General features: G+C 40.0%; 1 protein-coding gene across 1 annotated transcript in view; it reads right to left on the bottom strand.

The window, feature by feature from the left end:
• WDR64 (WD repeat domain 64) overlaps nt 1-18,489 on the bottom strand; it is a 155,838-nt gene extending 137,349 nt beyond the window's left edge. The window contains exons 1-2 of the mRNA XM_049868224.1: nt 18,331-18,489; nt 11,499-11,629 (exon numbers count right to left, since the gene is read on the bottom strand). Coding sequence (XP_049724181.1) covers nt 11,499-11,629; nt 18,331-18,478 — 279 coding nt within the window. The 5' untranslated portion in view covers nt 18,479-18,489. The remainder of the gene's footprint in view (nt 1-11,498; nt 11,630-18,330) is intronic.
• Between the last annotated feature and the right edge of the window lie 2,161 nt (nt 18,490-20,650).

Genomic DNA, 20,650 nt, shown 5'->3' on the forward strand with positions numbered 1-20,650 from the left:
CCTTTGGTTAGCAGCCATAGCACTTAACCACTACGCCACCAGGGTTTTCCTGCTCCCCCAAATATGGGTTGTAATTCCTACTATATGCCTGTGGTGGAAACCCTGGTGGCGTAGTGGTTAAGGTTTGGCTGCTAACAAAAAGGTTGGCAGTTTGAATCCACCAGGTGCTCCCTGGAAACTCTATGGGGCAGTTCTACTCTGTCCGGTAGGGTTGCTATGAGTCGGAATCAACTCCAGGGCAATGGGCTTGGTTTTTTTGGTTTTATGCCTGTGGTGGAGCCCTGGCAGCAGAGTGATTAAGCACTTAGCTGCTAACTTAAAGGTCGCCAGTTCCAACCCACCAGCCACTCCACAGGAGAAAGATGTGGCCGTCTACTTCCCTAAAGATTTACCGCCTTGGAAACCCTCTGGGGCAGTTCTACTCTGTCCTATAGGGTCACTAAGAGTTAGAATCAACTCAAGGACAACAGATTGTGGTTTTACACCTGTGGTTATAGTCTCATTTGGGAATAGATGTCTTTATTATGTTAATGAGGCAGGATTAGTGTAGGGTGTATTTTGAGTCAATCTTTCTTGAAATATGAAAGAGATTAAACAAGCAAGCTAAGCAGCAAAGATGAGGGAAGACAGATGCCAAGTCACATGAAGATCACCCGGGAGCAGAAGCCCAAAGAGACAAGGACCTTCCCCCAGAGCCAACAGAGAGAGAAAGCCTCCCCTAGAGCCAGCACCCTGAATTCAGATTCCCAGACTCCTAAACTGTGTGAAAATAAGTTTCTGTTTGTTAAAGCCACCAACTGTTATAGCAGCGCTAGCTAACTAAGACACGGTCCTTTGGATTAATTTGCAGTGTACTCCTGGGGGAAAAATCTGTTTATGGATTTCCCATTGGAAACATAGACTAACATGGTATTACAGGAAAAGCAGGGAGTGTCTGAGCCAGACTCTTCCACTGACTAGCTTTTTGGACTTAAGCTAAACACATGACTTGGACCTCTTTACATATAACTTTTTCCATACAGATTGAAGGGGCCAGTTTAGATGATTTTTAGTTGAGTTCAAAGGTTTCATTATTTCATAAATCTCAAATTCTCCAAGGGCATTTGCATCTAAAGCCTAAAGGGAACAAAAGTACAACGGTTTGTGGCACTGTAACAACAAAGAGATCTCTGTTCAGAATCAGATTTGTATATCCGTGCCTGAGTATAAAATAATGAATCAAGTTCTCTTAAATATTATCTCATAAATCCAGGTAATCCACACTGGAATGAGGTTGGTCTTCCAGCACTGAATTTCCATTTTACGGGTGATGAATCTGAAGCCCAGAAAAGTTAGGTCACACAGCTTGAAATAGAAATACCTCTTTGGAGCATTAGTACAGATATTTTGTGATAAAAACGACAGAGCAATCAAAGCGGAACCTTCTTGTACGACTTTCTCAGACGTCAAGAGAAGCTTCATATTCATGAGTGTGCTAAAGGCTGGTCATCCTTTTTTCCACTAAACTTGCATATAATTTATAGAATCCAAGGGCTCTAAGAGGCAGGATAAGGTCATATGAAATTACTGGTGGAGAAAGAAAAAAAATCTCAGCTCTAGGACAAAAAACCGATTTCCTCTGTGGTTTTACATAAGTCAATTAACCTTTCTGTGTTTTATTTTCCTCATCTTTCTTGTTGCAATAACATTATCCTTCATAATCCACACCATGGGGGCTATTGCAAAGATTAAAAGAGACCATGAGAGGGAAACGTTTGCAAGAAAATAAGCCATTTTCCAAGTGGAAGGAGATTATGATGTTCTAAACAAACGGAAGGGAAAGAGAGAGAGAGAGAAAGGGAGGGGGGAGATGAGGGAGGGAAGGAGGATCTATTTCCTCATCTACACATTAAAAAAAAAAACACACCAGGATTTACTTTCGATTAGTATTTCATTGCATTCAGGAGCCCAATTCTCAGTTAATGTAGAATTCCACGTGAAAAGATTTACGACAGAGTACTGAGTCTCATGTCTTGGCATTTTGGGAACATTTTTAGGGCACAAGTTTGCTGGCTCTAAGCATGTGATAGAATATGAACAGACTGCTGTAATTTCCTGAATGCATAAATTATTTGATATTGACATGAATCAGTTTGTGTATTCACATTTTCATATTTATAGTAGTCCCAAACTCTTGCATTAGAAATTCAACCATATAACCGTCACGTATGAGCCCTGGTGGTACAACGGTTAGGTGCTTGGCTGCTAGCCGACGTTGGCAGTTCAAACTCACCCAGAGGCTCCACGAGAGAAAGACCTAGCAACATATCCTGTAAAGATTAAAAAAAATTACAGCCTAGAAAACCCTATGGAGCAGTTCTGCTGTGTCGCATGGGGTCGCTATGAGTCAAAATTGATTCTACAGCACTTAACAACAACATGTATGAAATATTCAGTGGTCTGAGGTTGCCACATGTGTGCACACATGACCCCATGATGTGGGACGGAGCTAGTAGTGGAAAAACAGGGGAGGTAGGCTAGGGCCAGCTCTGCCCTTATCTCCATGTTTCCACGTGAAGCTACAAGGCACCCAAGAAATTAAAATTCTCACCGGCCATCCAGGATAGCGTTAAAATATATTTGTCAAAACTGAAGGATACAGCATATTTTATTTAACAATTAGCTTGATTTATAACTTTAAATATTTAGATGTGCGGTGTATGGGCCTCCATTTGTACTCCTGCCCACATTTAAGGGATGGGCCTGCAAATTTCACCTGTCTGTCAAACTAGTTGGTCATAAGGACTTTGACTTCACATTTTTCAGATGGGCACTTCCAACCACAGTGGCAAATTTTGTCAGTGTCTTTGATCTGACATTTAAACACGCTAAGCTTAACCTGCTCTCTGTTACGCTTGTGTTAAGAACGACGCCAAATGTCTTTTTCCTCTTCCTGGTATGATCCTGAAGATACAAAGCTGGACTCCTTCTGTCAGATGTGATCAGAGAAGGTCTGTCCATATTTCAATTGTTTTCCAGCAAAGATCAGTCTTTGCTCATCAGGAAGAATTTCTGTTCTCTCTATGTTGACATTTTCTGTGCTGTCCAATAGAAATACAATGCAAGCCACATACTTGCTTTAAATTTTCTAATATGCACATTAAAGAAGTAAAAATAAATAGGTGAAATTAATTTTAATAATACAATTTTTAACCCATATACCCAAAATATTATCATTTCAACATGTAATCAATATAAAAAGTTCTTGTTTCAGTTAGTTATTGTAATAGACCCCATGTGTACAAGGTAGAACGTGCTCTACAGGGCTTTCAAGGCTGTGATCTTTTGGAAGCAGATCGCCAGGTCTGTCTTCGAAGGTGCCTCCGGGTGGGCTCGAACTGCCAACCTTTCAGCTATTAGTCAAAAACTTAACCATTTGCATGTGCAGGTCTACGGTGTCTAAGGGTTGAACCTCAGGGATAATGGTCTTTCTTATCAAAGCCTTTATGAAGTATTGTAAAGTTATACCTTGGCTAACGATAGGTTCAAAATTTCTCAATCATTTTTCAAATGGCTTCTTAATGCTGCTGCGTTTACTGGAACCAGCCAGCAAAAGGGCATACCTAAATACTGGCCTGACCGTTATTTACTGTACTTGTCACCCATCCTCAATAATATCCTTTTCAGGGTTACTCTGAACTGCTATATTCTGTATTCTGAGTAAAACTGCACTCAAATTTTAGCAGCACAAACGATGGCTCATAATAATTCCAGAAAAACAGAATACACTGTGTAAAATTCAGTTAACCAAGCTGAAAAGCTCTCAAAAACCTGGAACTAAAACTCCAAGAAATCTTGGAGAATTGGCCAGGAATTTTGGATATTTATAGTGTAAGTTTATAGCGTAAGCTCTGGTAAAACATTTGTATGGAAGGAAATGGCTTGTCTAAAAAGAAAAAAAAAAGTAGTAACTTGGCAATCAGAATTTATTATCTTTGATTCATGAACCTTATGGTGACTTGTACTCCAGTAATCCCTTATCGCTTCCATCTTTACCTAGATTATACATTTTTACAGTTTGTCTTCAAGTTTTCATTTTTCATATAAGTGAAAATAAGGTTTTCACTTTTCATTTTTTTGCAAAAATGAACATGCTTTAGAAATATGCTGCAGAGTAGAACCTTCCTACTGATCCGTAGGTACCCAGGGCTTTAATAGTACTCACCAGAAGTTTGTGAAAATGGTTGTCAAATTTCTACAAACAATCTGAAATATTTATAAGAATATTGGAAAGACATAGGATATATTGGAATCTAATCACTTTCATGTTGAGTTATTTATTAGTTATAGTTTCATTAATGCCTCATCCTGTGTACTTAATGGGCGTAACTGTGCAGTATTCCAAATTAGTCAGTATTGTAACAAACCAAAAACCCGCTGCTGTTGAGTCTGACTCATAGTGACCCTATAGGACAGAGTAGAACTGCCCCATAGAGTTTCCAAGGAGCAGATGGTGGATTCGAACTATCAACCTTTTGGTTAGGAGCCATAGCTCTTAATTACTACGCCACCAGTGTTTCCAGCATTGTAAAAGGAATAGCTAAACCATCTATGCTATAGCCTGCTTTGTCTTTGGTTTTCAAGGTCACACCATATACTTAGTATAACCTTCCCCTCTATCCCTGCTAATTTTATGTTCTGCCCTTTAGGACCATTCTTGATATTCCGTTAGTTCCATGGATTCTTTTTTTCCCAGAATAATCTGAGAAAAATTGATTGCTTTTTTTCCCAGAATAATCTGAGAAAAATTACTCAGCCTAAATATGGTATACTACGTGTATGTACATATGTCGTGTGTATATAACCACTGACACACACACACTTGGGTAACTTTACTTTCTACTTGCCCCATGTCTCTTCTGGTGCCTGTATTCCATTTTTCCTTTGGGGAATGCTCCATCCCTTACTCAGGAACTATGATCCAGACATGGCTAACCACCTTGTCCCATTTTCCTAGTGCAGTGATTAGCTCAGCTTGGGCATGTAGCTTAAGCAGAGCCAGTCAGAGTCTTCCTTTGAATTAATATGCAGACAGTACTTAGGTAATATCCATTTACTAAACCAGGATAATGGGAAGTTGGAATTGTCTTCATACATATTTAGCATCAGGTAGAGAAGGCTGTTTGAAGTGGGAAAGAATGAAGCTAACACATAAAGAAGTAAGCAGAATCGATGGGAAGAGGGAGAGACAGCCAGAGAGAAAGAGAGGGAGATCCCTACTGTTTGATGAGTCCCTGGGCCACTCAGGCTTCTCCTAAGCCAGTTCTACCTTCCTAGGTATATGAACCAGAAATTTCTTTTTTCTTAAGCTTGTTTGAGTTAGGTTGCTATCTCCTGTGTCCCAAGGAATCATGGAGAAACTCTAATCCATGGAGAAACTCTTCTTGTATCTGGATTACAGGGGTCATCAAGAGGGCAATATAACAGTAATTTAGAGCTTGCACTTGGAAATAGTTAACCCAGACTCAAATTCTGACTCTGCCACTAACCTTGTTAAGCCTCAGTTTCTTCACCTATAAAATCTAGCCACAACAATGGACTCAAACATACCAATGATCACAAAGATGGCACGAGACTGGGTAACCTTCTGTTCTGTTATACATAAAGTCACCATGAACTGGAGCTGACTATTTTTTTTTTTTTTAGATGGCAACTCACAACAACAACAACAAATTCATACGAATGTTAAGAAGATTCATGAGTTAATACTTAGCACAGTATCTGCTACCTAGCACAGAGTGCTCAAAAAGTATTTGCTTCTATTGTCAGGACAGGGTTATAGAGCAGTTATGCAGGTGAGAGATGATACTACTCTAGCTCTTGTTTTGGCTCTGGAAATTCTGCTCATCCTCTCGTGAATGAGAGCAGTCTGACACATCTCAATCACTCCTCATCTTATTTCCACTGTTTCATCCCGTATCTTCTTCCTTTTTCTTATCGGCTGAAGAAATGTGTTTCTGGCTGCTGTACGAAGAAAAGAGGATGTGAAGTCAGAACAAGGAAGAGTCCTAACATCACATTTTCTCCCATTGCAAGCCTTAGCCAATGCTAAGATAATGCACAATTTCAGAGACATAAGAAAGTGAAATAAGTAATAAAATGAAAAGAAGCCATTTCATTAGGAAATGGATAGGCAAAAAAAAGTTATTTTCCTGATACTTTAATTTCAAATCTTATTTTCTTTGAATTTTTACAGTAAGTGGGCATATTCAAGTTACATAACCTGGGAAAGCTAAAATATTGTCAACATGCAAGATTAGGGGTCAAGGCTATATTCTCCCCCCTCTTAACATTTTTCAAGAACCCTTCCTTTGGAACAGTATTCCTTCCTGGGGGAGTCATATGTTTTTATGAAAGCCTAGTGAATCATTCTTGCCTTGTGTAACAAAAAGTGTGTTAACTTCAGTGATTCAGCCATCAAAACTGTGAAGAACAGAGATATCGTTTAATCACTTATCTGAGAAATTTAAAGAGTTTGGTGTTTAACAAACAAAACTTGTCCCAATATGACAAAATATTTTAGCTTCAGGGAAGTTGGAATTGCCTATCTAGGACTTTCTCATTAGTAATGAGGAGGTTATTCTAAGGAAAGATTATCAACACCAAAGATAGAAATGGTTCTAAAATGCAGTAGGATTTGGTTATTTAGATAGAAAGGGAGAACAATTTGGAAGAGATTAGTGAGAGAGAAAAAGAAAGAGAGAGAGGTGGAGAAGGAAGGAAGAAGACAATGATGATCGGTAGAAGAGAGAAGAGAAGAAAGTGAGAGAGACAGAGAGAGGGAAAGGTAGGATGGTTGGAGAAAGAGATCAATTCCCAGTACTTGTAAGGGGATGGAAGTCTCCGTGTTCCCCAAGTAGTAGGAACCAATGACCCCCACCAGGTTGAAGGCAAGATGTCAATGGGGGAAGGCCTGAGTGGTAGAACTAGGGAGACGTTGCTCTAGGCAATAGAACCTCCATGTGATGCTTTTAGATTCTTGAGCAACTCTGGAGAATGAAGTGGTTCACATTTCCCTGTCTCTCACCTTGACACTGACAATGACAACTAAGACGGATGGTGAGACAGATGCTCAGAGTCCATTTAATAAGATTTATGGAAAATAAATAAATGTGATTGAGAGCGAGTGCAGCCAGCAGCTGCTCAGCCACTATCGAGACCCGCTTCTCCTGTCCATTATCATCAAGACCTTGAGCACTACCTGTGACTCAGCTTCTGCCTTAAATCAGCCAAAACCAGTCAAATCAGTTTACTGGCCTCAAAAGTGTCCTAAAGTAAGCTAAGCTCCATTTTCTGTACATACTAAGGGAAAAAATGCCATTGTCTTACTGCCGCTGTGTGCCATGATAACCTATGTAGTCCATGATGTTTGTATGTACTTCCTTGTGAAGGACGGTATAAAAGGTTCTGCTTCCCTTTGTTAGAGGAGCTTGATTTGAAGTATACACTCCCTTGCGCTTTGCCTGAACACATGTAATAAAAGCTCTTCCTCCTTCCTCACCTTGGTGTGTCTTTACTGCCAAGAAGCTGCACCAGGCAGGACCTGCTTTGGGTAACGTGATGTTTCTATCACAAAATACTCATCGTACCTCCTACACATACCAAATTCCCATATATATATATTTTTGATTCAGAACCCTCTTGTTTCACTGATGTTTTTATCCATTACATTCACAGTTACACATTTAAAAATTAGCTTAGGTCTAAATAAGTTTTGATGGCTGATAATGTTACTTTTCTAGAAGGATTGTACAATCATCTCTTTAATTCCCAAAATCTTGTCTTGTTGAAATTCTATCAAATTTATAAGTTAGTTTTGGGAGAACTCAGATCTTTACAAACTGAGTCTCAGTTATTTTCCAGATATCCTCTTGCTCCTTCAGTAGTTTTATGGTCTTGTACATTCCTTAACAGATTTATCCCAAGATATGTTCTGCTATTTGTTGCTCTTGTGAATGGACTCTCCCCCCTCTTCTTTGTTTGTTTGTTTTAAGGCCCTGGTGGCACAGTGGTTAAGTGTTTGGCTGCTAACTGAAAGGTCGGCAGTTTGAACCCACCAACCACTTTTTGGGAGAAAGATGTGTGGCAGTCTCCTTCCACAAAGATTACAGCCTTGGAAATTTTATAGGGCAACTCTACTCTGTCCTGTAGGATCTCTGAGTCAAAATCCACTCTAAGGCAACAGGTTATTGCTGATAAAGTCCCCTTTATTGAGTGAAGGGAATTTTCTATTATTCCTGTTTTGCTAAGTTATTTTTTTTTCTCTTTTTAAGCAGAAGTGAATAACAAATATTTATTAAATATTTTATTTTATTTTGTTTTGATCAGGAGTCAGCAAACTTTTTCCTAAAAGGGCCAGATGATAAAGATTTTAGACTTGAGGGCTGTTTGGTCTCTGTTACAACTACTCAACTGTGCCATTACAGTGCAGAAGCAACTGTAGACAATATGCAAACAAATGAGTGTGGCCGTGTTCCAATAAACTTCACGTACGCAAACAGGTTTGGCCTATGGGCCTTAGTTTGATGACCCCTGATTAAGATTAGATGATTTGTTCTCCCCTGACTTGTTAATGAAATATGTTACTGGATTTTCTAATACTGAATCAGCCGTACTTTTCTGGGCTAAATTCTTCTTAGAACTGATTTTTTTAATGCACTGTTGGATTTAACTTTTTAAAATTTTATTCAGGAGTTTTATATTTACATTTGTAAGTAAGACTGGCCGATGGTTCCCTGATGTTTTACCTCTGTTCAGTTCAGTGTTATTTTAGTCTCAGAAAATGAGTTGAATAACTTTTCATCTTTTCCTGAGTTCTGGAAAAATTCTTATCACATGGTGTCTTAGTTATCTAGTGCTGCTATAACAGAAGTACCACAAGTGGGTGACTTTAACAAACAGAAATTAATTTTCTCATTGTTTCAGAGGCTGCAAGTCCAAATTCAGGGTGCCAGCTCTAGGGGAAAGCTTTCTCTCCCTTTTGGCTCTAGGGGAAGGTCTTATCTCTGAGCTTCTGCTCCAGGGTGATGTTCATGTGGCTTGGCATCTCTCTTCCCCCATCTCTGCTTCTTTTGCTTGCTTGCTTAATCTGCTCTTTTATATCTCAAAACAGATCAACTTAAAACACACCCTACACTTATACTGCCTCATTAACATTACAAAGAAAACTCATGCCCAAATGGGATTACAACAAGTATCCAAAAGGGGTTAGGATTTAAGATGCGTGCTTCAGGAGGACACCATTCAATCCATAACACATGGGAATTATGCATTCTTTAAAGTTTAGCGGAATCATTTTTTGTTTGCAACCCCCCACCACCAAAATTTCTGAGTAGATGGTTTTTTACTTGGTTGGTTTTGTGGACTTTAGCTATCTTTTAAAAGAAGTTTCTAATTTTATATTGGAATTTATTCAAATTTTCTTTTCAGCCTAAAACATGGTCAGTCAACTTTGTGATGGCCCCATATATATTTGAGAGAGATGTATTTTCCTTATGGCTTGGATTCAAAGTTCTGTTTATATCTATCTACGAGATATAATACGAGAAGCTAGACTATATGAAGAAGAATGGGGCATCAGGATTGGAGGAAGACTTATTAACAACCTGCGTTATGCAGATGACACAACCTTGCTTGCTGAAAGTGAAGGGGACTTAAAGCACTTGCTGATGAAGGTCAAAGACCACAGCCTTCAGTATGGATTGCACCTCAACATAAAGAAAACAAAAATCCTCAGAACTGGACCAATGAGCAACATCATGATAAACGGAGAAAAGACTGAAGTTGTCAAGGCTTTCATTTTACTTGGATCCACAATCAACAGCCATGGAAGCAGCAGCCAAGAAATCAAAATCTGCTGCAAAGGACCTCTTCAAAGTGTTGAAGAGCAAAGATGTCACCTTGAAGACTAAGGCGTGCCTGACCCAAGCCATGGTGTTTTCAATCGCATCAATATGCATGTGAAAGCTGGACAATGAATAAGCAAGACTGAAGAAGAATTGACGCCTTTGAATTGTGGTGTTGGCGAAGAATATTGAATATACCATGGACTGCCAAAAGAACGAACAAATCTGTCTTAGAAGAAGTACAAGCAGAATGCTCCGTAGAAGCAAGGATGGAGAGACTGCGTCTTACATACTTCGGACATGTTGTCAGGAGGGATCAGTCCCTGGAGAAGGACATCATGCTTGGCAGAGTACAGGGTCAGCAGAAAAGAGGAAGACCCTCAACGAGGTGGATCGACACAGTGGCTGCAACAATGAGCTCAAGCATAACAACGATTGTAAGGATGGCTCAGGATGGGGCAGTGTTTCATTCTTTTGTGCATAGGGTCGCTATGAGTCAGAAGCAACTCGACGGCACCTAACAACAATAACGACAAGCTTGTTGGGGCCCTGGTGGTGTAGTTGGTAAAGAGCTCTGCTGCTAGAGAAAAGGTCGGCAGTTCAAATTTACCAGCTGCTCCTTAGAAACCCTATGGGACAGTTCTACTATGTCCTATAGGGTCACTATGAGTTGGAACTGAGTCAATGGCAATGGGTAATGGATATCAGCTTATTAATAGTATTAGTCAAATCCTTGCTTATTTTTTTGTCTACTCTACCTGCTGATTTTTGAAAGAGATCCACTGAGTTTTTTTTAAATCATTTTAATTACTCTGTATGGGTGTGTATAATTTTTAAATTTGCAAGACACCTCAAATTCTTTTAGGTTAGGAAGAATCTGGTTTATAAACAAAGAAACAAACCTATAGAGTGCTGTCTTCTGCAAATTTAAGCAAGGATCAGAGGCTTTCTTCCCTCCTTTTCCCACAGTCCATAGGTCACTTAGTGATCAAGTGTGCCCATGTGTATTCTCTCAAGAGCACCAGAATGTTACCTAAGGAGCCAATACTGTGCTGATCAGAAATGCAAGAGGTGGTCAACAGTAGCTTCTTCCTCCTCTTATACTAAGACTTTGCATACCATGAAAATTTATGTATGATAACACTAAATTACATTAGAATGTAATTAAGGTCATTTATCTTATTTGTTGTTAATGGCATGTATAATCCTTCAATTGGTCTAAAAGTATTTGAGAGTTACTCATTAAGAATATGGTCAACAAAACAAGAGGAAGACCCTCAATGAGATGGATTGACACAGTGGCTGCAACGACGGGCTCAAGCATAACGATTGTGAGAATGGTGCAGGACAAGGCAGTGTTTCGTTTTGTTGTACATAGGGTCACTAGGAGTTGGAAGCAACTCAATGGCACCTAGCAGCAACAACAACACAACATTAATAATACAGTTAAGCATCTACCTGCTTTACCTACTTTCAATCCGTGGCTTAATGGGTGTAGGCATTCATACATGCTACATACACACTGTGGGTTTAAACTCTGTAAAAGTAACACTTAGATTTAATCATTTATTTTGAATAAAGATAAGTAATACTATAAACATCAAAAGTGCCTACCTCACACCAGTCCATAGGTGCATCAGGGTTGTTGCAGAGTTTTCTGTAAAAGCATTTCACATCTTGATTCTTCACTTCTGGACCAAAAAGTTCCTGTACTGCCTCATAAAACTTGTCATAATCAACTGCATCTGCGTTATAACGAAGTACAAGCACATTGTCATCAAGCGGCAAGGACTTCATGGCATCTTTCAGCTGCTTTTTCTATTTCTTAACTTTTTTTTCCTTCTTATTTCAACTTATAAAAACCAGATTCATCAGCATTTTCAGGACTTTTTCTTTGGAAACGATAATTAGGCCCTCGGCTGAAATATTACTAAGTGAGAAGAAAATATTTTACTTTGGAGCTTAGTACCTCTCTATAGCTTTTGTTTCAATTATTTTAGGAGTCTTGTTCAGGAATACGAAGATAGGCTAATGAATTACTTCGTTCCTATTGTGAAAATTCACCAATCAAGAGTCTTCACTAGAGCTCATCTTGGGTGGAAGGCAGAAGAACACAAAAAACAATTCTTGATTGGCTGTTTGACACTGTAAACACACACACCATTGCTTAAGTCTTGATTTTGCCAAATTTGGTGATTCACTGGGTTATAACAATTGAGTTGAGTACAAGAAGGAATTAGAGAAAGGATTCCTCAGACTGTATAAACAAGATCGTTTTCTTTCATTTATTTAACAAAAATGTATTGAGCATCTACTATGTGTCAGAACTAAGCTAGACCCTGAACTTAGAATGAAAAACTAGACAGGCAAGCTCCCTGCCCTCAGGGAGCTTATATTCTGGTGGAAGAAACAGAAAATTAAGTAAATAAACAAATAAAATATTTATGGATTGTCACTAAGTCTCTGTTAAGGTTAATGAAGAATTTTAGAAACAGTGGTGATGGCGAACACAACATGGTGAATGTCTGTTAATGTAACTGCATTATACATGTAAAAATCATTGAAATGGCAAATATTTCGTTATATATACAAACCCACTGCCGTTGAGTCGATTCTGACTCATAGTGACACTACAGGACAGAGTGGAACTGCCCCACAGGGTTTCCAAGGCTATAAATCTTTACAGAGCAGACTGCCACATCTTTCTCCCTTGGAGCATCTGGTGAGTTTGAACTACAACCTTTCAATTAGCAGCTCAGTGTTTTAACCACTGTGTCACGAGGGCTCCTTTTGTCACATATATTTACTGTAACAAATTTTTAAAAAAATTTACAGATTGTGACAGGTAACTAATAGAAGTAGACATTAGATTAGTCTGTGTATAAGATGAGGAGCAGTATAGCTTCAGAAGGGCATGAGGGTACGTTCTGGGGTGCTAGAAATGTCCTTTTTCTTGATTTAGTATACGGTCGCTATGAGTTGGAATTGACTTGATGGCAACGGGTTTGGGTTTTTTTGGTTTTTACTTGGTGTTCACAGGGATGTTTACCAAATGTCAAAAACTTAACGAGATGGAAGGTTGGCAGTTCAAGCCCACCCAGTGGCTCTTCAGGAGAAAGATCTGGCGATCTGCTTCTGTAAAGATTATAGCCATGAAAACCCTATGGGGCAGTTCTGCTCTGTCACACGGTGTGACTATGAGTCAGAGCCAACCTGACGGCACCTAACAACAACATACTTAAGACTAAAGAGCCCTGGTGGTGCAATTGTTAAGCGCTTGGCTGCTAACTGAAAGGTCGGTGGTTTGAACCCATCCAGCGGTTCCTTGGGAGAAAGACCTCCCGTAAAGGATACAGCCTAGAAAACTCTATGGGACAGTTCTACTTTGTTACATGGGGTCGCTATGAGTCAAAAATTGACCCAAAGGAACTAACAACAATAATACTTAAGATTGGTGCACTTTACAGGCTTTACTGTATGTTACGTCGTATCTCAGTAATAAGTAATTCCAGATTGAGACGAGTTTTTGGAAGGAAACACATAGGCAGCTGTGATAGAATTATGTTGTAGTGGGGAGGGAAGGTGGGCTCAGGGAAGGCCTCTCTGAGGAGGTGGGTAAAATGAAGCTGACACCTGAGAAGAAAAAGGAGTCAGTCACGTGTAAAAGTTCACAAGAGCATTTCAGGCAGAGGCTGACAAACACATAGACCCTGAGGCTGAAGAGAATGTGACATGCCCAGAAGATCGGCAAGCATGGAGCTTAGTGAAGGCTGGCAAGTGCTGTGACGGGGAGACCAGAGGAGGAAGGCCTCGCTGGAGTCAAAGCTTTTCATTTCTTTCTTGGCATGATGGTAAACAGCATTAGAGAGTTTTAAGTAGGAAAATGACAGGATCTAACTTAAATTTTTTGAAAAGCACACTGTGAGGAGGCCAGAGTAAAAGCTATAAAACCAGTGAGGAGCTATTAAAGTGTCCAGGTTTGAAGTGATGGAGGCTTGGGCCAGAGAGATGCCAAGGGTGATCGTGCACCCTGGGCTGCCAGGGAAAACCTCATTTATGCCTGCTTTCTCCAAGTGTTCATAACACACCCTTTGACTCTATAAAGTGTCTCTCAATGGTGATAAATGATAAATCCTAGAGGGAACCCTGGAGATGTTGAGAGATGGTTGGAAGTACAATTGTAAGGACTTGCTAATGGAGTGGAAATTGCTGGTGCAGAAGTGGTGATGGACGGAAAGGTAGGGATCTAAACAGGGGTTCCCTCCAGGGGACATTCTACTGCCCAGTGGCAACTGGAGACATTTGTGATTTTCACAACTAGGGGAGGGGTGTGCTCTTGGCTACCAATGGGTAGAGGCCATGGATACTGCTAAACTCCTACAATGCATAGGACACTCCCTCAACACATCGCCCACCCAACAAACAATTATTCAGCCACAAATGTCAATAGTGCTAAGGTTGAGAAACCTTATTCTAGAATGATGAGCAGGTTGCTGGTTTCACAATTCCGTGGATGTTGGTCCTATTTACCAAAATAGGGATAACTGGGCAATAGTGATTGCTGGGGAAAATAAAGCACTTCATTTTGGTCATGTTAAGTTTAAAATTCCTATGAGATACTCAAATAGTTACTCAGCAGTTTAAAATCCATTCCAAACTAGTATACGTTTCCCATTGTAAACTCCTTAGGATGAGGATGATGAAAGTTTACTCTCCTGGGATGATTTGATTGATGAGATGATTTAAGAGCAATATGGCTTGGATAATTCCTGCAGGCTACTTGTTATCATTTTTGAGGTAAACACTGTTCCATTAAAAACATTCTCTCTACTTCTTAGCTTCTTGCCTATAATGAGAGCCAGACCCTATTTTTTCAGTAGTTATTAATAAATATGAATTTATACCAGACAGCATTAGCAGCTTCATGGAAGTTAAGATTATATTCCTCCCTTCTCCTCAGTCTTTCAGATCAGTCTCTCTGTCCAGTGGTGTCATGGGGTGGGGGGGGTACAGGGGTGTGGACACTGCCAGAGGAGGTGACACCAAAATGACCCTAAGGTCTCTGGCAGTGGTAGCAGTGGTGGCGGGCAGGCAAGTGACACCAGGGGAAGAGCCACCAAGGCAGTGGTGTCACTAGGGTTGGTGTCACCTGTCACCCAGTATGGTAACTCCTCACCACCCCTACTCCCCTACCCATCACCAGCACCCCCCACTAGGCAGAGAGGAGGGACTCCACCTTGGCTAGTGGGAGAGAGGAGGAGTTGCAGGGGGCCTCGGGGGACGGGGGAGCGGGGAGCAGGGCCGGGGCAGGGGCCGGGGGTACTCCCGAGCTACCACACTGGGTGACACCAACTGTAGTGATGCCAGTGTCTCTGTCACAGAAGGTAACCAGTCTAGCAGTGTTTAGTGTTTATCAAATCTTAAAAACGACAGAGGAAGGAAATTTCAATATGACTTAATTAAAACTAGTTGCTGTCAAGTCGATTCTGACTCAGGGCGACCCCACGTGTGTCAGAGTAGAACTATGCTCCACAGAGTTTTGAATGACTGATTTTTCAGAAGTAGCTCGCTAGGCCTTTCCTGTAAGACACCTCTAAAACAAAAAACCAAACCCACTGCCATCAAGTCAATTCCAACTCATAGCCACCCTACAGGGCAGAATACGATAGCCCCCACAGGGCTTCCAAGGAGCAGTTGGTGGATTCGAACTGCTGACCTTTTGGTTAGCAGCTGACATGTCTAGGTGAACTCAAACCTCCAACCTTTCAGTTGATAGCCAAACATATTTAACTCTTGCACCGCCCAGGGCCTCCTGACTTGATGATTGCTTGCTTTTAAATGAAAACAAAGTTAACTTGTTTGTTTAGCATACATTAAAGGAGTACCTTGGGGTCACCAAGCTCCATGTTGGTCCTAGGGTTACGAAGTTTTCAGAGCACTCACAGTTCAATTGTGGGGGGTGTAGGCTTAGTACAGAAACATGAGTGCCTTAATGGTGATCATGATGGCTTTGCTTGGGAGAAGTTTGGAAGTTTTTCAAAGAGGTGACATTTGATTTGGGTCTTAAAGGATGAGCAGGAGTAAAGAAGCACAAAAAGAGGAGAAAAGGTGCTCCATGTTGGGGGAATAGAACATGCAATATCAGAGTCCTCAAAAGTATGACATGTTTGGAAAGACTGAAAAGTTCATGTAAGGGAGAAGGTACATGAAGAGACGTACAGGAGCTGAGCCTGGAAAGGTAGGTTAAGACATGACTGTGAATGGCCCTAGATACCACCTAACACATGAGGATTTTAGAGAGGAGCTAATAAGTAGGAATGTGGCATGATTACACTTTTTCTTAAAAGGAAAAATTCTCAGCACGAGTATGGAGAGTTTTTAAAAGAAGAGATAATTCTTGGGGAGAAGGCTATTATATTAAGAAGCTGTTGAATATTCTAAGAGAAAGATACCACAAAATAGTCAAAATTTATACCAAGATACCTGACTTAGGAGACAAGGTAGACAGTTTATGCTATAAGACTGAGAGAGAACACAATAGGCAAAGCTCAAGAAGCCATCAAAAGGGGCAAAGAAAGAATGAGAAAGGGGAAAAATAAGACAGTGGTATGATGGAAGATGGAACCCGGGTGGCGCAGTGGTTAAATGTCCAGCTGCTAACTGAAAGGTCGGCAGTTTGAACCACCAGCTGCTCCATGGGAAAATGATGTGGCAGTGTGCTTCTGTAAAGATTTACAGCCTTGGGAACCCTGTGGGGCAGTTGTACTCTGTCCTATAGGGTCACTGTGAGTCAGAATCAACTCAATGGCGATGGTTTTTTGATGATAGAAGCCATGACAGGAGAAAGTTTCTTAAAGTGGAGGCAGCTAACAGTATTAATGCAATGAAGTGGACAACTAGGCTGGAAAATGAAAACAATTTATTGGCTTTGGTAACCATCTTAGGTTATCAAATACCTTGGTAAGGGCGTTTTCAGCAAAGTGATAAGGGAAGTCAGGCTTGAGTATGTTGAAAATTAAGTGGTGATGCTGTGGGGAACACTCTATTGAGATATTTAGCGGGGAAACAAAGGGGAGACAGACATACACTGGTAGTTTAATGGGAGGCAAAAGTCAAGGTCAGGACGTTTGAGTATACTTTTAGATTGAGAGGACAAAATCAGTAGAATAGGAGATTTTGAAGCTGTTGAAGCAATGTGATAGCCTTGAAGGCAAGAGAAGAGAGAACGGAGAGGTGCTGCTTTAGGTAATTCGGAAGTGTAGGGGAGATCATTTGAAAGGAATCTGTGATGTTGGAAGCTTTGCTGGGGGAAGCAGAGGATGAACAGAGGATCTGGAAAAGTGGTAAGGGTTTGGAGAACTAACACAAGAGATAACTAAAGGAAATGATTAGAGACAAGTGAAAGTTTTGTCGAGTAGTTTAGAAAGCCCAGCCAAGGTCACAATCAACTAAAGATCATATCTAAAGAGTCTTAGCTCTAGCTCTTAGATGTTGAATGACTTGGGCAGATGACTTATCTGTGCCTCCAATTTTTTTTCACAACTAAAATGAGATAATAGCCATAATTGTCGTTTAGAATTGTCATGACAGTGAAATTAAATTATACGAATTATGAAACATTGTTCACTAATACTAGAGTGGGTTTGAACACTGAAATTCAACATTTTCAATCATATATGAGTATATACCTTAGCACATTAAAAGGCTGATCATGCCATCCCTTTAGCAGTTATTATGGGCCCTACTCCTTTTATTGCAACATTGGGATTTGCTCTGTTCATCTTTTCCTCTGCCATTATGCCTTGCTCTTCACTGCTGTCCTGAATGCCCCAAAGCTGCACACTACGCAATTCCCCTTGAGCCCTGACCATGGTGGTGTACTTTCAGTTCTTCTTTGGGGTCTCTGCTAATACTCCTGGCAGACCACTGTCCACCACATTCCTCTTACCTTGGCATGCTCAGAATCATTCCAGCTGAGAAATGGGGGGGGGGGCGGGGGGTCCAGACAATGGAATTGTAGTGAGGTAAGGAAGTTTAAACAAAAACTTTTATTAGGAAAGCCTTTTGGTTTCATGATACCCCAAGGTAAGGTACTTTGGAGAAGTACCATAACATGGCTTGCTAATGATCACCATGCATTATGGACAGAGTTCCAGGTCAGACTGCGAACCATCAAAATGGTAGAACCTTCAGAGAAACATTTAGGTGTCATTTAATCCAACCCCCTTATTTTACAATTACGATTACTAATGTTCAGAGAAATGAAAAAGGTTCCCCAAGACTGCTTAGCTATTTAGAGACAGAGTCAGAACTAGAATTCAGGTCTTCAGGCTCCCCATTCAGTGTCTTTGATATTAAGCTATGCTGCTTCTCTCTGATGGCTTAAAACACTTACCTGTTCTAATCAATAGACCCACTGAGACTGCTCTGTAATCATTGATCTTACCTTCTTTTTGGGTAAATAAGCCTAATCTTTCATCTCTTTTCTGGGCTGCTGTACGTTCAACCAATCTTTCAAACCCCAACAGAGCTGTTCTGAAATTGTTCATCTGAAGGGCAACGCTGAATTCTCGCTTTTCCTCATTGGTATTCATAAGGACATAGGAAATACTTTATTTCTGTACAGAAATAATAGTGCAAAATTGCCAACTTAGAAAGCCTTCCAATTGTTATACTGCCTTCCTGCTGTCTCCATTTTTGCCCTAAGTCTCATTCCTTTGATCGTAAAATACCATCCTACTGGTAGGAGTAAGATTTGTCCCTAGGCTGCTAGCAGGGAGGAAAGCTGATTTGAGTCTAAAGCAATTCGTATAGGCAAACATTGCAGTAAAAATTCTGACTTCATAATGTTACCATGTCCTTCCTATGGTCCTCATCGCATCATAATGTCTCTGTAACACCCCACTTCCTTCATAAAGAGAGGACTGGGATTCATTTTCCCACAGGTTGTGTGTGTTTGACTACACATTGCCTGAGAAGTAAGGAAGCTGGGCATCATTTTCTCTTTCCTACATCCCCTCTTACCTCAAACCTTTTTACCTTCTTCAAGGTGCTGTGGAGGGTAGAGTTCACACTCATTCTTGCGGCCATACTAGATATGGACATTTGAACTTCTAAAGGTAAAAATGTGTTTTAGCCCCTGTAGTTTCTACCACAATGAAAACATTCTGAGAGGTCACAGAGAATAGAAATGTCTCCCCTTCCTTTATACGTTGTCCTTCAATTAAAATAAGAGAGAACCAGGAATGGAGAAGGCATAGTTAGTTTCTAATTGTGAGGAGGATTTTTCAAGGTATCATTAGTTGCATGTGTAGCGGCCTTTCTGCATATCTCTTCTTCCCTAATTCCAATCTCCAATTCGATTTAGACCAATTGCTATTTGACTCAAGTTTTCCGAGCTTCAATTTTTTATGGGAAGGAGAGGTTGTCTAATGTTTTATCAACAATTAGTTAACTTCCTGTGCTTTGGGTCGGTTAATAAAGTTCCCACCCCTAGGTAGTTCATCTTTAAAAACGTCTTGCAAGACCTTGAATTCAGAGATGAAACAGGTAGCATCGCCGGGCACCACCAGCTCCAGTACTGTCTCCTTGGTGTCTAGTTCTGGCTACTGCCTATTAGGAGAGCAAAATAAGATTTTATATAAAGAAAAATCTCCTTATTCTATTTATTCCCTTTTTCCCTTTGAAGTTTTCAAACTACTGAGTAGTGGACTCGCACTTTCCAATTTCAAAATGTACTACAAAGCCACAGTAATATAGGCAGTGTGGTACTGACATAAAGGTCAATATATAGACCAATGGAACAGAATTAAGAATCCAGAAAGAAACCCATATATCTATGGCCAATTGATTTTTATAAGGGTGCCAATGGATATTCAATGGGGAAAGAATAGTCTTTTCAATAAATGGTGCTTGGACAACTGAATTTCCACATTTCCATATATGAAAATTAACTTAAAATGGATCAATGACCTAAACATAAGAGTTAAGGCCGTAAAACTCTTAAAACATAGTAGTATCCTTTGGGACCTTCTTTTAGGCAACAGATTTTTAGATATGACACCAAAAGCACAAACAACAAGAGAAAGAAAGTAGATAAACCAAATTACATCAAAATTAAAAATTTTTGTGCATCAAGCAACATTACCAATAGAGTGAAAACACAACCTAGGGAATGGGAGAAAATATTTGGAAGCTATATATCAGATAAGAGTTTAATATTCAGGATAGATAAAGAACTCATAAAACTCAACATCAAAAAGACTAACAACCCAATTAAAAGACGGGCAAAGGACTTAGACACTTCTCCAAAGAAAATATACAAATTACCAATGAACACCTGAAAAGATGCCCAACATTATTAGATATTAGGGAAATGCAGATCAAAACTGCAACAAGATAACACTTCATACCCACAAGCTTGGACATTAGCAGAAAAATGAAAAATAACAAGTGTTGGAGAGGATATGGAAAAATCAGAATACTGGTACATTGCTAGTGGGAATGTAAAATGTTACAGCTCCTGTGGGAAACAGTTTGGTGGATCCTAAAAGAAGTTAAACTGAAATACCATATAATTCAGAAATTCCACTCCTAGCTATATACTCAGAAGAATTGAAAGTAGTAACTCAAACAGACATATAAGCCAATGTTCACTGCAGCATTATTCACAATAGCCAAAAGGTGGACATGACCCAAGTGCCCATCAACAGATGAATGGATAAACAAAATACAGTGTATACATACAATGGAATATTATTCAGCTA

This window comes from Elephas maximus, chromosome 24 (assembly GCF_024166365.1).
Source record: "Elephas maximus indicus isolate mEleMax1 chromosome 24, mEleMax1 primary haplotype, whole genome shotgun sequence".
NCBI lineage: Eukaryota > Metazoa > Chordata > Mammalia > Proboscidea > Elephantidae > Elephas > Elephas maximus.